We start from the raw sequence: 15,515 nt of genomic DNA, 5'->3' as shown, positions 1-15,515 counted from the left end.
GTGGGGCCAAGGAAGTGCAATGCATTATTAACTTGTGTACTGTACAACAACAAACCTGGTGCCACCAAGAGAGAGGTTTATGATACTTGTGTATTGATTAGCCTTAGGTACTAGAATAGGGACGTTCCACTGAAACTACGACTGTACATCATTTTACCTTGGCTGTACTCGACACCCCAAAACTGTTTTTGGATATTTAGTTCATGTGTTTATGTACATGTGTAAGCAGGTTTAGAAAGTTGTTGAGAGAGTCTACAGTGAGGAAAAAAAGTATTTGATCCCCTTGCTGATTTTGTACGTTTGCCCACTGACAAAGAAATGATCAATCTATAATTTAAATGGTAGGTTTATTTGAACAGTGAGAGACAGAATAACAACAAAAAATCCAGAAAAACACATGTCAAAAATGTTATAAATGGATTTGCATTTCAATGAGGGAAATAAGTATTTGACCCCCTCTCAATCAGAAAGATTTCTGGCTCCCAGGTGTCTTTTATACAGGTAACGAGCTGAGATTAGGAGCACACTCTTAAAGGGAGCGCTCCTAATCTCAGCTTGTTACCTGTATAAAAGACACCTGTCCACAGAAGCAATTAATCAATCAGATTCCAAACTCTCCACCATGGCCAAGACCAAAGAGCTCTCCAAGGATGTCAGGGACAAGATTGTAGACCTACACAAGGCTGGAATGGGCTACAAGACCATCGCCAAGCAGCTTGGTGAGAAGGTGACAACAGTTGGTGCGATTATTCGCAAATGGAAGAAAAACAAAAGACCTGTCAATCTCCCTCGGCCTGGGGCTACATGCAAGATCTCACCTCGTGGAGTTGCAATGATCATGAGAATGGTGAGGAATCAGCCCAGAACTACACGGGAGGATCTTGTCAATTATCTCAAGGCAGCTGGGACCATAGTCACCAAGAAAACAATTGGTAACACACTACGCCGTGAAGGACTGAAATCCTGCAGCGCCCGCAAGGTCCCCCTGCTCAAGAAAGCACATATACATGCCCGTCTGAAGTTTGCCAATGAACATCTGAATGATTCAGAGGAGAACTGGGTGAAAGTGTTGTGATCAGATGAGACCAAAATTGAGCTCTTTGGCATCAACTCAACTCGCCGTGTTTGGAGGAGGAGGAATGCTGCATGTGACCCCAAGAACACCATCCCCACCGTCAAACATGGAGGTGGAAACATTATGCTTTGGGGGTGTTTTTCTGCTAAGGGGACGGGACAACTTCACCGCATCAAAGGGACGATGGACGGGGCCATGTACCGTCAAATATTGGGTGAGAACCTCCTTCCCTCAGCCAGGGCATTGAAAATGGGTCGTGGATGGGTATTCCAGCATGACAATGACACAAAACACACGGCCAAGGCAACAAAGGAGTGGCTCAAGAAGAAGCACATTAAGGTCCTGGAGTGGCCTAGCCAGTCTCCAGACCTTAATCCCATAGAAAATCTGTGGAGGGAGCTGAAGGTTCGAGTTGCCAAACGTCAGCCTCGAAACCTTAATGACTTGGAAAAGATCTGCAAAGAGCAGTGGGACAATATCCCTCCTGGGATGTGTGCAAACCTGGTGGCCAACTACAAGAAACGTCTGACCTCTGTGATTGCCAACAAGGGTTTTTCCACCAAGTACTAAGTCATGTTTTGCAGAGGGGTCAAATACTTCTTTCCCTCATTAAAATGCAAATCAATTCATAAAATTTTTCTGGATTTTTGTGTTGTTATTCTGTCTCTCACTGTTCAAATAAACCTACCATTAAAATTATAGATTGATCATTTCTTTGTCAGTGGGCAAACGTACAAAATCAGCAGGGGATCAAATACTTTTTTCCCTCACTGTACATCAAAGCATGAATCATGTCTGTTTGTATTAGTGTGTGTTTGTGAGCATCGCTGACTAACTGACCGTCAGAGTTGGCCAGTCTCTGTCTGTACAGGGACTCGTTCTTCCAGATGTCCTCTTCACTCTCTGCCACCAGGAGCGAGTTACACACATGGCTGTCATGTAGGTCCTGGAGTAGCAGACGCTGTGGAGAGACAAAGGAGAGGAGAGACAGAAGAGAGGAGAGAGTTAGCGCCTGTTCCAATATCCACACTAGCACACTACTTAGAATGCGAGTGTAATATGTTGCTTAGTTATAAGAGGTATGCTACTGTGGACATTTGAATGTTGCCTTAGAGGTTGAACAGCACCAACCAGACAGAGGGAGGGAGGGTTAAGGGCTAGGACTGCACTTTAATGTTGCTATTAAAGCAATAAAGTGGCAGACGTGTCTTCCTGGGTGAGAGCGTAACCTACCTTTTGCGAACAATTTTTTAACTGAAACGTTTTTATTAAGGTCAAACAAACAGAGGATCACAGTCACATAAAGGAGTGTAACCTACCTGATTGACTATCCGGCAGATCTCCCCAATCTTCCTCACCACCATCTGATGCAGCCGTAAGTACTCTGGAACCTCCTCTTCTTCCTCCTCCTCCTCTACTCTGCCCTCCTTAGCTTCATTGAAGCTCCTGCACACAATATGCCATGATGGATTTACATCTTACAGGTCTCTCTTGCAAAATAGATGATCTCGGTAGCTAGGTTTCCATCCAATGTGCGAGAGATTTTCAATGCGAATATTATCTGCATAAAAAATTGTGCAAGATGCGTGATGAGGTAGCGTACATAAAAAAACACGTTTGCGCTAAAGTCCTCATGTACCGAATATAAAACATAAGTTCACTGTGTTTCCATTGCATTTTCAACTCTCTCTATGATTTTGTCACACAAACCGATGCGATAAATGCTCTCTAGACAACAGTTTGCTCATAAATTGGACAGGTTAGGTTATATGATGAGATGGATAAGAGCAAGATCATTCTTATTTGTTAATTGGCAGCTAAGCACTGATCATCATGTCACTAGGATACAAATTAAGACCTTCAATATGTATTGGAAAGGAGCATCAAGCTCATCACTGTGCACTTTCACCCCCCTGTGAAGTTCATCATACCTTATTTCCTCTGTAGCCTAATAAACTGTGCGTGCTTTTCAAGTCATAGTAGGAGGACCACACAACATAGCAGTAACATGTGACTGCAAATTCACTTTGACATGATGGTTATTCTATCAACAATTGCGCAAGAAATCGTTTCCGCCGCACTTTGTCGCATAATTCATTTTACCGACACAAAAGGATCCCACCATGTCAAACAAACATATTGTCTGTTGAGATTTCTGAAATTGTACCGACACTTCCTGTTTCCTTCCATACTGTTGTGATTTCTTTTTTTATACGGTATGGCTTTACTCGCATTAAAACTGCGGATGGAAACGTGGTTAGTAAGAATAATATTGTATTTATGAAATATATTTCCAAAGGGTTCTCAGAAGCTAAATAATGTAAACATTATGGAAAAATCATGTCATCTAAGATGAGAACCAGTTATGAGCTGGATAAGTGTCCTCCCTAAGCCCCTCCCTCACCTAGACTGGGAGTACACCTCCACTCTGTCCTGGTGGATCTTAACGATGAGCCAGAAGTCAGGCATCAGAGGGGACTGGGACTCCTGCTCATCCACAGTGGGGCTCTCACACTCAGAGTCACTGCTGCCACCATCATAACCTGAAAATATACAGGTAGAGATCAGTTATCATTAGCATTAGTATCGTCATCATTATTATCATCATGAGCGTCACCACCATCGTTATCATCATCATCATTATCGTCATCACCAACATCATCATCATCGTGATAATCATCATCTTCTTCATCATCACTATAATGTCCATCTCTTACCCAGCATGTCGGAGTCCAGGCTGCCTTGACTGGAGACCACACTCTGGACTCGACTGGGCCTCAGCTTCCCACTGCCTGAGGAAAGAAAGAGATTAGTCCTATAGTTTTACACCACAACACATTCACCTGAGGCAGCACAGCCCAGGGGCATGTTCATTAGGACACACGTAAAATGAAAAAAAAAATACATATATTTTTGAATGTACAGATAGTAGCTAACTGTTTCATGGAGAATTATTCAGGTTTGTGCCTACTGAACACAACCCAGGACCAATCTAAACAACTCCCTCTATAGCACTGACCAATCTCCAGATGCCCGCTATCTTAGACTCTCCGAGACATGACTAAGACCCTCAGGGCTTTCTCCTCCTCCCTTCTCCCCCTATCCTGGCAGGGCCTATGAGTCTCCCCAAATCAGTGTTGGAACAAGTACCCCAGACACAAGAGAGTAGGGGGGGATCATCACATGTATTATTCTGTCTGTCTGTCAGCTCTGAGCTGAGCTGTGTGCTGCTCCCTGTTGATTTGGGGAGGAGAGGGAGAAAACAGCCTGGAGGTGGACACTCAGTAAAGCTGCAAGCTAAGCCAAGAGACTTGTGCTGCTAGTGCTGCCGATGATTCACTCACTCCTCAATGGTTTGTCAGTATCTGTTACACACAGCTAGCCTTGCAAGAGACACTCCACACACAAGGGTAGACAACAACACATCCGCCACGCTGTCCCTCAACATGGGGGCCCCTCAGAGGTGTGTGCTTAGTCCCCTCCTGTACTCCCTGTTCGCACACGACTCTAACACCATCATACGTTTTGCAGACGACAACGGTGGTAGGCCTGATACCGACGACGATGAGACAGCCTATTGGTAGGAGGGTCAGATACCTGGCAGTGTGGTGTGAGGACAACAAGCTCTCCCTCAACGTCAGCAAAACAAAGGAGCTGATCATGGACTACAGGAAACGGAGGGCCGAGCACGCCCCCATTCACATTGACGGGGCTGTAGTGTAGCGGTTCGAGAGCTTCAAGTTCCTCGGTGTCCACACCACTAAGGATCTATTATGGTCCACACACACCATCACATTCATGAAGAGCCCCCTCAGGAGGCTTAGAATATATGGCATGGGTCCTCAGATCCTCAAAAAGTTATACAGCTGCACCATTGACAGCATCTTGACTGGCTGCATCCCCACTTGGCTAGGCAACTGCTTGGCATCCACCGCAACGTGCTACAGAGGGTAGTGCGTATGGCCCAATATATCACTGTAGCCGAGCTTCCTGCCATCCAGGACCTCTATACCAGGTGGTGTCAGAGGAAGGCCCTAAAAATTGCCAATGACTCCAGCCACCCAAGTCATAGACTGTTCTCTCTGCTACCACACGGCAAACGGTACCAACGCACCAAGTCTGGAACCAACGGCACCCTGAACAGCTTTAAACCCCACGCCATAAGACTGCTAAATAGTTAATTAAATAGTTAACCAAATAGATACCCGGACTATCTGCATTGAACCTTTTTGCACTAACCTTTTTGACTCATCACATAAGCTACTGCTACTGTTTATTATCTGTCACTTTATTCCTAGTTATATGTACATACAGTGCCTTCAGAAAGTATTCGTACCCCTTGACTTGTTCCACATTTTGTTGTGTTACAGCCTGAATTCAAAATGGATGACATTTATTTTTATTCTCACCCATCTACACACAATAACCCATAATGACAAAGTGAAAACATGTTTTTAGAAATTGTTGCACATTTATTGAAAATGAAATGCATAAATATTTCATTTACATAAGTATCACCAACCCCGAGTCAATACATGTTGGAATCCCCTTTGGCAGCGATTACAGCTGTCTTTCTCTGGGTAAGTCTATAAGACCTTTGCACACCTGGATTGAACAATATTATTAAAACAATTCTTCAAGCTCTGTTAAGTTGGTTGTTGATCATTGCTAGACAGCCATTTTCAAGTCTTGCCATACAGTGGGGAAAAAAAGTATTTAGTCAGCCACCAATTGTGCAAGTTCTCCCACTTAAAAAGATGAGAGAGGCCTGTAATTTTCATCATAGGTACACGTCAACTATGACAGACAAATTGAGAAAAGAAAATCCAGAAAATCACATTGTAGGATTTTTTATGAATTTATTTGCAAATTATGGTGGAAAATAAGTATTTGGTCACCTACAAACAAGCAAGATTTCTGGCTCTCACAGACCTGTAACTTCTTCTTTAAAAGGCTCCTCTGTCCTCCACTCGTTACCTGTATTAATGGCACCTGTTTGAACTTGTTATCAGTATAAAAGACACCTGTCCACAACCTCAAACAGTCACACTCCAAACTCCACTATGGCCAAGACCAAAGAGATGTCAAAGGACACCAGAAACAAAATTGTAGACCTGCACCAGGCTGGGAAGACTGAATCTGCAATAGGTAAGCAGCTTGGTTTGAAGAAATCAACTGTGGGAGCAAATATTAGGAAATGGAAGACATACAAGACCACTGATAATCTCCCTCGATCTGGGGCTCCACGCAAGATCTCACCCCGTGGGGTCAAAATGATCACAAGAACGGTGAGCAAAAATCCCAGAACCACACGGGGGGACCTAGTGAATGACCTGCAGAGAGCAGGGACCAAAGTAACAAAGCCTACCATCAGTAACACACTACGCCGCCAGGGACTCAAATCCTGCAGTGCCAGACGTGTCTCCCTGCTTAAGCCAGTACATGTCCAAGCCCGTCTGAAGTTTGCTAGAGTGCATTTGGATGATCCAGAAGAGGATTGGGAGAATGTCATATGGTCAGATGAAACCAAAATATAACTTTTTGGTAAAAACTCAACTCGTCGTGTTTGGAGGACAAAGAATGCTGAGTTGCATCCAAAGAACACCATACCTACTGTGAAGCATGGGGGTGGAAACATCATGCTTTGGGGCTATTTTTCTGCAAAGGGACCAGGACGACTGATCCGTGTAAAGGAAAGAATGAATGGGACCATGTATCGTGAGATTTTGAGTGAAAACCTCCTTCCATCAGCAAGGGCATTGAAGATGAAACGTGGCTGGGTCTTTCAGCATGACAATGATCCCCAGCAACAGTGTGTGAAAACCTTGTGAAGACTTACAGAAAACGTTTGACCTGTGTCATTGCCAACAAAGGGTATATAACAAAGTATTGAGAAACTTTTGTTAATGACCAAATACTTATTTTCCACCATAATTTGCAAATAAATTCATTAAAAATCCTACAATGTGATTTTCTGGAGAAAAAAATCTCAATTTGTCTGTCATAGCTGACGTGTACCTATGATGAAAATTACAGGCCTCTCTCATCTTTTTAAGTGGGAGAACTTGCACAATTGGTGGCTGACTAAATACTTTTTTTCCCCACTGTAGATATTCAAGCCGATTTAAGTCAAAACTGTAACTAGGCCACTCAGGAACATTCAATGTTGTCTTGGTAGGCGACTCCAGTCTATATTTGGCCTTGTGTTTCAGGTTACTGTCCTGCTGAAATTTGTCTCCCAGTGTCTGTTGAAGCAGGTTTTCCTCTAGGGTTTGCCTGTGCTTATTCCATTTATTTTTATCATAAGAAACTCCCTAGTCCTTGCCAATGACAAGCATACCCATAACATAATGCAGACACCACCATGCTTGAAAATATGATGGGATTTTTCTGTATTTTTTGTGTTATTATGTTTCAGCAAAAGAACACAGCATTATCCATGGCAAAATGCATAGAATTGCAGGAAACTAGCTTTAAAACTGCAAAAATGTCTCTCAGCTCCAAGGAGACATTTGCAGAATTGCAGGGAATTGGCATAGAAATGCTACAATTTCTCTACAACACCAAGATGGGTGCCTGTAAAATGCTCATTGCCCCGCCCACCACCTAAGCCCCTTTTTGATCGAGGAAAAACACCTGTACTCAGTGATGTGTTTTGTTGAATTTGCCCCAAACATAACATTTGTATTGAGGACATGAAGTACATTTCTTTGAAAATATTGTGCAGTTTTACTTTAGTGCCTTATTGTAAACAGGATGCATGTCTTGGAATAGTTTTATTCTGTACAGGCTTCCTTTTCACTCGGTCATTTAGGTTAGTATTGTGGAGTAACTTCAATGTTGTTGATCCATCCTCAGTTTTCTCCTATCACAGCCATTAAACTCTGTAACTGTTTTAGTCATCATTGGCCTCATGGTGAAATCCCTGAGCGCTTTCCTTCCTCTCCGGCAACTGAGTTAGGAAGGACGCCTGCATCTTTGTAGTAGCTGGGTGTATTGATACACCATCCAAAGTGTAATTAATAACTTCACCATGCTCAAAGGGATATTCAATGTCTGCTTTTTTATTTTTACCCATCTACCAACAGGTGCTCTTCTTTGTGAGGCATTGAAAAACCTCCCTGGTCTTTGAGGTTGAATCTGTGTTTGAAACACAGATTCAACATGCAATAAAATGCAAATTAATTACTTAAAAATCATACAATGTGATTTTCTGGATTTTTGTTTTAGATTCCGTCTCTCACAGTTGAAGTGTACCTATGATACAAATTACAGACCTCTACATGCTTTGTAAGTAGGAAAACCTGCAAAATCGGCAGTGTATCAAATACTTGTTCTCCCCACTGTACAAATTTGGAAAAAGACAAGGGGTGTGAATACTTTCTGAAGGCACTGTATCTACACTATATATACAAAAGTATGTGGACACCCCTTCAAATTAGTGGATTCGGCTATTTCAGCCACACCCGTTACTGACAGGTGTATAAAATTGCGCACAGTCATGTAATCTCCATAGACAAACATTGGCACTAGAATGGCCTTACTGAAGAGCTCAGAGACTTTCAATGTGGCACCGTCATAGGATGCCACCTTTCCAACAAGTCAGTTCATCAAATTTCTGCCCAGCATGAGCTGCCCCAGTCAACTTTAAGTGCTGTTATTGTGAAGAGGAAACGCGTAGGAGCAACAATGGCTCAGCCGCAAAGTGGTAGGCCACACAAGCTCACAGAACGGGACATCCGAGTGCTGAAGCACGTAGCGTGTTAAAATTGTCTGTCTTCAGTTGCAACACTCACTACAGAGTTCCAAACTGCCTCTGGAAGAAACATAAGCACAATAACGTTTCATTGGGAGCTTCATGAAATGGGTTTCCATGGCCGAGCAGCCGCACACAAGCCCAAGATCACCATGCACAATGCCAAGCATCAGCTGGAGTCGTTTAAAGCTCGCCGTTATTGGCCTCTGGAGCAGTGGAAACACGTTCTCTGGAGTGATGAATCACGCTTCACCATCTGGTAGGCCAACGGCCAATGTTTCAGCATGACAATGCCCCCGTGCACAATGCGAGGTCCATACAGAAATGGTTTGTTGGGATTGGTGTGGAAGAACTTGACTGGCCTGCACAGAGCCCTGACCTCAACCTCATTGAACACCTTTGGGATGAATTGGAACGCCGACTGCGAGCCAGGCCTAATCGCCCAACATCAGTGCCCGACCTCACTAATGCTTGTGGCTGAGTGGAAGCAAGTCCCCCCAGCAATATTCCAACATCTAGTGGAAAGCCTTCCCAGAGGAGTGGAGGCTGTTATAGCAGCAAAGGGGGACCAACTCCGTATTAATGCCCATGATTTTGGAATGAGATGTTCGACAAGCAGGTGTCCACATACTTTTGGTCATGTAGTGTACCTCAATTACCTCTAGTGGAGGCTCCTCAGAGGAGTAAGGGGAGGACCGTCCTTCTCAGTGAAAAAATTAATATTGTAAAATATTTTTAAAGTTATCCTTTTTGGTTAAAACTATACTAAATATATTCACACGTCACCAAATAATTGATTAAAACACACTGTTTTGCAATGAAGGTCCACAGTAGCCTCAACAGCACTCTGTAGGGTAGCACTGTGGTGTAGACAGAGGACAGCTAGCTTCCGTCCTCCTCTGGGTACATTGACTTCAATTCAAAACCTAGGAGGCTCATGGTTATCACCCCCTTCCATAGACTTACACAGTAATTACGACATCTTCCGGAGGATGTCCTCAACCTATCAAAGCTCTTGCTGCATGAACTGACATGTTGTCCACCCAATCAAAGGATCAGAGAATGAATCTAGTACTGAAAGCATAAGCTACAACTTGCTAGCACTGCAGTGCTAAAATGTAGTGAGTAGTTGATTCAGAGATAGAAGACAATAGTTGAACAGTTCTGAACAAATTCATTTAGGAGAAGCAAGAGAGAAAGAGAGATTTTATCATTTTTTTCACTTTCAGTTTCACTTAGCTATCAAATGCAGCTAGCTAGTTTAGCCTACTCAAACACCCTGCTCATACAGAGGGATGCCATGTTAGCTAGCTGGCTATGACTATCCAACACAACACTGGAACTTTTCCAAGTCAAGGTAAGCTTTTGGTTTTACTAATTTATTGCCACCGGGGCCCGCCAGTGTAAGTGCTAAACTGCTTACTGACTGTACACTGTAACGTTACTGCATGATTGTAGCAGGTTTACGAACACGTTAGTTCTATCAGCTATGTTGACTATGACGTTACTTTAGCTAATATGGTGTCAACGATGTAGGCTGTGTGTAGCGGTGTTTTCGCCTGGTCAAGTACAGCTGATGTGTTGTGCATTGAAGACAACAAGGGAAGGGAATATGTGAGAGGAGGAGAGCGCATAGATGCGAGAAGGAATACAACGTGGCTGCTATGAAAGTGAACTGTGTTTACGCGTGATCAAGGGTGTATTCATTCCGCCGATTCTGTTGAAAAATGTTTCTGAAACGAAAGCAAACGGAACGTGGATAAACATACCTGAATTTGTCCAATAGAAACTCTTGTTTGCAACTGTTGGACTAATGATTACACCCCAGAACAGTTAGATGCAGTCAAGGCGGTATTGAATGTGTCACTGTCTGTCACCTCAAGTTTATCTTTCGACCTGTGTGCACCTACATTGTAAACTTTCCTTCATAGGCTAGATTGCAGCAACCTCATGATGGGTATAGGGAAACTGAGTATCATGTAGTAGCCTAAACCTATCGCTGTTACATTGAACTGGGTGAATGGAATATGAAAGACAGTCATCCAATATTCTGTAATAGAAATAAGGCCATGCTCATAAAAAAACGGCACCGACCGCCACTGATTACCTCGTACCCCTGCACATCAATTCGGTACTGGTACCCCATCTATATAGCCAGGTTTTCGTTCCTCATTGTGTATTTATTTCATTTGGGCAACAACAGTTTAGCTAGATTCACAGTTGAGACGCTTCTCGTTCCAGTGGTGTATAACATTCAGGTATTCACACATGTTTAAAAACTGTACTACGTCATTGTTTGAGATTGCGGGAGGAGTACCCCGGATATGGGGAACCTCGTGATGAAGAGGTTAACAAAATGTGGAAAAAGTCAAGGGATCTGAGTACTTTCCGAATGCACTGTACACACACACACATCCCTGAAATAGCAATCTCTCTTTTGCAGGTAGATAGATAAGGCCAAAGTGTAGTTCCATTAAAAACACAGTATGAGAACACCACCATTTAAAAAGAATGTCATCATGATCAATAGGCCTCATCAGTTTCTGTCATTAGGTCTGTCATTAGTTTCTTTCATTCCACACCACAGAGTCGTGTTCAGTAGCAAGACAGATAGTATTACCCTGGAGACAGGGACACTTACTGTGGGTGGTGGACTGCACCGACTCGGCCAGGCTGACCGTGGAGGGGGTCTTGGGGGGCGAGGTGTATTCTGAGGAGCGGTCGGTGCTGGTGCTGGGCTGGAGCTGAAGGGTACTGGCCTGGACGCTGTCCCCTGTAGCGGTGGAGGTGGAGTTGGAGCCCACGGAGCTCAGCCGAGGTCTTATCTCCTCTCCTCCTCTGCCCACAGAGCTCAGTTGGGGTCGACTGGTGGAGGCACCAACAGAACTCAACCGGGTGCTGTCACCCGCGGGAGTGGAGGTAGCACCAACTGAGCTCAAGCGGGGTCTAGGGCCCTCCTCTGAGTCAGCCCGGGTTGGTTTGACTGGGGGATCACTGAGGTCCTGGGCTGGGTAACTCACAGATTCACTAACAGCCCCGACAGTAGACTTCTTCTCTTCTCCCTGAACCTTCAGGTATATAGAATAATTAATTCATTCATTCATTTAATCATACATTCATTAATTCATTCAAATTTCATTTATTCTGAAAAAAACAGAAACATAAGAGACCTTAATCCGTCTCAAAGGACCATGAAAGAGGATGCTTGGAAATAAACTAGTTGGTCAGGTTGAAACTCCACCCAAAAGGTTTGACAAACCTCACTGTCTGTCTCCACCCTCGCCACCTCTGCTTCGTGGTCAGGTCTTCTTCCTGGTGTGCCATGATTGGACGGAGCCCTGGTGCTGTCATCCACATCAGGAAGGTGATTGGTTAGCTGTGAGTTCCGTCCAATCATGGAGTTCTCTCCCGCCTCACCAGGGTTGACAGTGCTCTCAGACAGCCTCTTAGCAGCCTGGATCCTCTTGGGGTGGAGTCTACTCAGAGACATGTAGTGGAAGTTGTCTTGCTCTCCGTTCAGAAGGTAACCTGAGAATGACATCCTACGGAACTCCTGTGGAGGAGAAGATTCAAGGGTGAGGGTCAGTACCATCTCAATTCAGGAAGTAAACTGATATTCCAATTTTCCTCATTGAAAAGCAAAATCGGCAGAGTAGCACTTGGGTATGCAACATGTAAGGTTCCGAACAATGTGAAAAACTAATTGATCGCATAGAAAAAAGGACCAAAACTCATCTTTGCTATGAAAGAAGAACACCCCTTTGTCACCGCTCCTGGTCACCCTCCCTTGCCTACCTCTTTGAACTTCTCCAGGGACTGCTCAGGGCCGAAGACAAACTGCAGAGGAACGACCTCACAGTGGCACCGTGGTCGCCCGCCTGAGCGAAACACGTGATCCGCCACCTTCTGTAGTGTGGACGAGCGGATGACCCGGGAGAGACGCAGCGCTGACACGATCTCATCCTCCAAGAGCCAACGGATCTACAGCGAGAGACAACAGGGAGAGGAGAGGGAGAGCTGAGTAAATGGGCCTGAAATATGTAGCTCAGTGACAGGGGAATTCCTGCTATTTAGTGGTCGACTAGCTCAAAGTCGAATCAATATCAATATGAAGTACCAAAATCGACATCAAGTTCAAAAGTAAACAGACTGAACTTACCTCATCCATGGTGGCTAACACTGCTAGTTTGTGGGGAGTTGGAAGTTTGGCCAAAGGGTCTCCTCCAACCCTGTTGAAATAAAGAAGAAATTAGCTACTGTAAGCTACGTGAAATTATCATGCAGGCAGCCAAGGCCTGCTCAACATGCTTTCTTACTCCAATGTATCCCTACCCTTCAGACCACTCACCCGTCAACCCCTACTCCTCTAGCCTAGTTCTATATCTGTTTGTGCTGTATAGCCAAAAGACAACGGTTATACAGCACAAACAGATAAAGAACTAGGCTACTCCTTTCCCCATCCTTCCTAATGGCTCACCCGTCGACCCCTACTCCTCTCAGGCTGTCCAGGTTGCCCATCAGCTCCTCGTCAGAGCGGTAGGAGGAGGGCTGACCTGGAGAACGGTTCAGAGACACACTGCTCTCTGACGTGTACCTGGAGAGAGTGCAGCCCGTTAGTTAACATGATCTACTTCTAGTGAAAGATCCTATCTGATAAATGCAGTTTGATGAAAGTATACAGCACAGGGTTATGCTCATACACACTGCACATTATCATTCCAATGACAATGTATCTGGTAAGAGTGCCTATCCTAATGAGTGAAATCCTACAAGTTTAAGCGCCAAGTTCTTTTCAATGTTTTTACAAATCTGGGGAACCAAAGAGCACCTTACCATATGAACAATAATGAATCCAAGAACAAAGAGATGCATTTTATTTTGTTCCACATATTTCTTAAGTAGGATCTAAAAACCTCACCTGTTGTGTCTCAAGTCAGATTGCATGCCCTCTATCTCTAGGGGTAAGGTGAGGACAAAGATGTCCAGTGTGACAGACATATCATTCAGATCAACAGCCTGCAGGGCCTCTGCATTCTCCAGACATGTGATCACCTCACCTGTAACAAAACAGTACACGTCGTCTCAACACAAATAGCAGGGCATTTAATATTATTATGAAAATTCACACCACAACTGGGGTTAAAGAGTATTTGTTGTCTTTCAAATATTTTGACTGTAGGAGTGATCCAGATGGGAAGGTTTAGCACTTTTGGAACTAGTCCACTGGTTCCATTGTGCCAGACAAACTCAATAAAGTGCAGCTATCAAATCAAATCAAATGTTATTGGTCACATACACATATTTAGCAGATGTTATTGTGGGTGTAACGAAATGCTTGTGTTCCTCACTCCAACAGTGCAGTAGTATCTAACAATTCACACAAATCTAAAAGTAAAAGAATGGAATTAAGAAATATATAAATATTAGGATGAGCAATGTCAGAATGGCATTGACTAAAATACAGTAGAATACAGTATATACATATTACATGAGTAAAGCAGTATGTAAACATTATTAAAGTGACCTGTGATTCCATGTCTACGTACAGTTGAAGTCGGAAGTTTACATACACCTTAGCCAAATACATTTAAACTCAGTTTTTCACAATTCCTGACATTTAATCCTAGTAAAAATTCCCGGTCTTGGGTCAGTTAGGATCACCACTTTATTTTAAGAATGTGAAATGTCAGAATAATAGTAGAGAGAATGATTTATTTCAGCTTTTATTTCTTTCATCACATTTCCAGTGGGTCAGAAGTTTACATACACTCAATTAGTATTTGGTAGCATTGCCTTTAAATTGTTTAACTTGGGTCAAACATTTCGGGTAGCCTTCCACAAGCTTCCCACAATAAGTTGGGTGAATTTTGGCCCATTCTTCCTGACAGAGCTGGTGTAACTGAGTCAGGTTTGTAGGCCTCCTTGCTCGCACACGCTTTTTCAGTTCTGCCCACAAATGTTCTATAGGATTGAGGTCAGGGCTTTGTGATGGCCACTCAAATACCTTGACTTTGTTGTCCTTAAGCCATTTTGCCACAACTTTGGAAGTATGCTTGGGGTCATTGTTAATTTGGAAGACCCATTTGCGACCAAGCTTTAACTTCCTGACTGATGTCTTGAGATGTTGCTTAAATATATCCACATAATTTTCCTTCCTCATGATGCCATCTATTTTGTGAAGTGCACCAGTCCCTCCTGCAGCAAAGCACCCCCACAGCATGATGTTGCCACCCACGTGCTTCACGGTTGGGATGGTGTTCTTTGGCTTGCAAGCATCCCCCTTTTTCCTCCAAACATAACAATGATCATTATGGCCAAACAGTTCTATTTTTGTTTCATCAGACCAGAGGACATTTGTCCAAAAAGTAAGATATTTGTCCCCATGTGCAGTTGCAAACCGTAGTCTGGCTTTTTTATGGCGGTTTTGGAGCAGTGGCTTCTTCCTTGCTGAGCGGCCTTTCAGGTTATGTCGATATAGGACTTGTTTTACTGTGGATATAGATACTTTTGTACCCGTTTCCTCCAGCATCTTCACAAGGTCCTTTGCTGTTGTTCTGGGATTGATTTGCACTTTTCACACCAAAGTACGTTCATCTCTAGCAGACAGAACGTGTCTCCTTCCTGAAGGGTATGACGGCTACGTGGTCCCATGGTGTTTATACTTGCGTACTATTGTTTGTACAG

At 43.7% G+C, this 15,515-nt stretch overlaps 1 protein-coding gene across 1 annotated transcript in view; it reads right to left on the bottom strand.

Moving 5' to 3' along the window:
* LOC311149011 (KICSTOR complex protein SZT2-like) overlaps positions 1 to 15,515 on the bottom strand; it is a 130,346-nt gene that overhangs the window by 74,939 nt on the left and 39,892 nt on the right. The window contains exons 33-42 of the mRNA XM_084186082.1: positions 13,750 to 13,888; positions 13,309 to 13,425; positions 12,991 to 13,060; positions 12,627 to 12,812; positions 12,091 to 12,384; positions 11,473 to 11,899; positions 3,793 to 3,867; positions 3,480 to 3,618; positions 2,395 to 2,521; positions 1,916 to 2,036 (exon numbers count right to left, since the gene is read on the bottom strand). Of these exons, the coding sequence (XP_084042208.1) occupies positions 1,916 to 2,036; positions 2,395 to 2,521; positions 3,480 to 3,618; positions 3,793 to 3,867; positions 11,473 to 11,899; positions 12,091 to 12,384; positions 12,627 to 12,812; positions 12,991 to 13,060; positions 13,309 to 13,425; positions 13,750 to 13,888 (1,695 nt within the window). The remainder of the gene's footprint in view (positions 1 to 1,915; positions 2,037 to 2,394; positions 2,522 to 3,479; positions 3,619 to 3,792; positions 3,868 to 11,472; positions 11,900 to 12,090; positions 12,385 to 12,626; positions 12,813 to 12,990; positions 13,061 to 13,308; positions 13,426 to 13,749; positions 13,889 to 15,515) is intronic.

This window comes from Coregonus lavaretus (assembly GCF_964263955.1).
Source record: "Coregonus lavaretus genome assembly, chromosome: 21".
In the NCBI taxonomy this organism is placed as follows: Eukaryota; Metazoa; Chordata; class Actinopteri; order Salmoniformes; family Salmonidae; genus Coregonus; species Coregonus lavaretus.
Note: the sequence above shows the minus strand (reverse complement) of the source record. Positions and strands in the feature narration are given on the sequence as shown.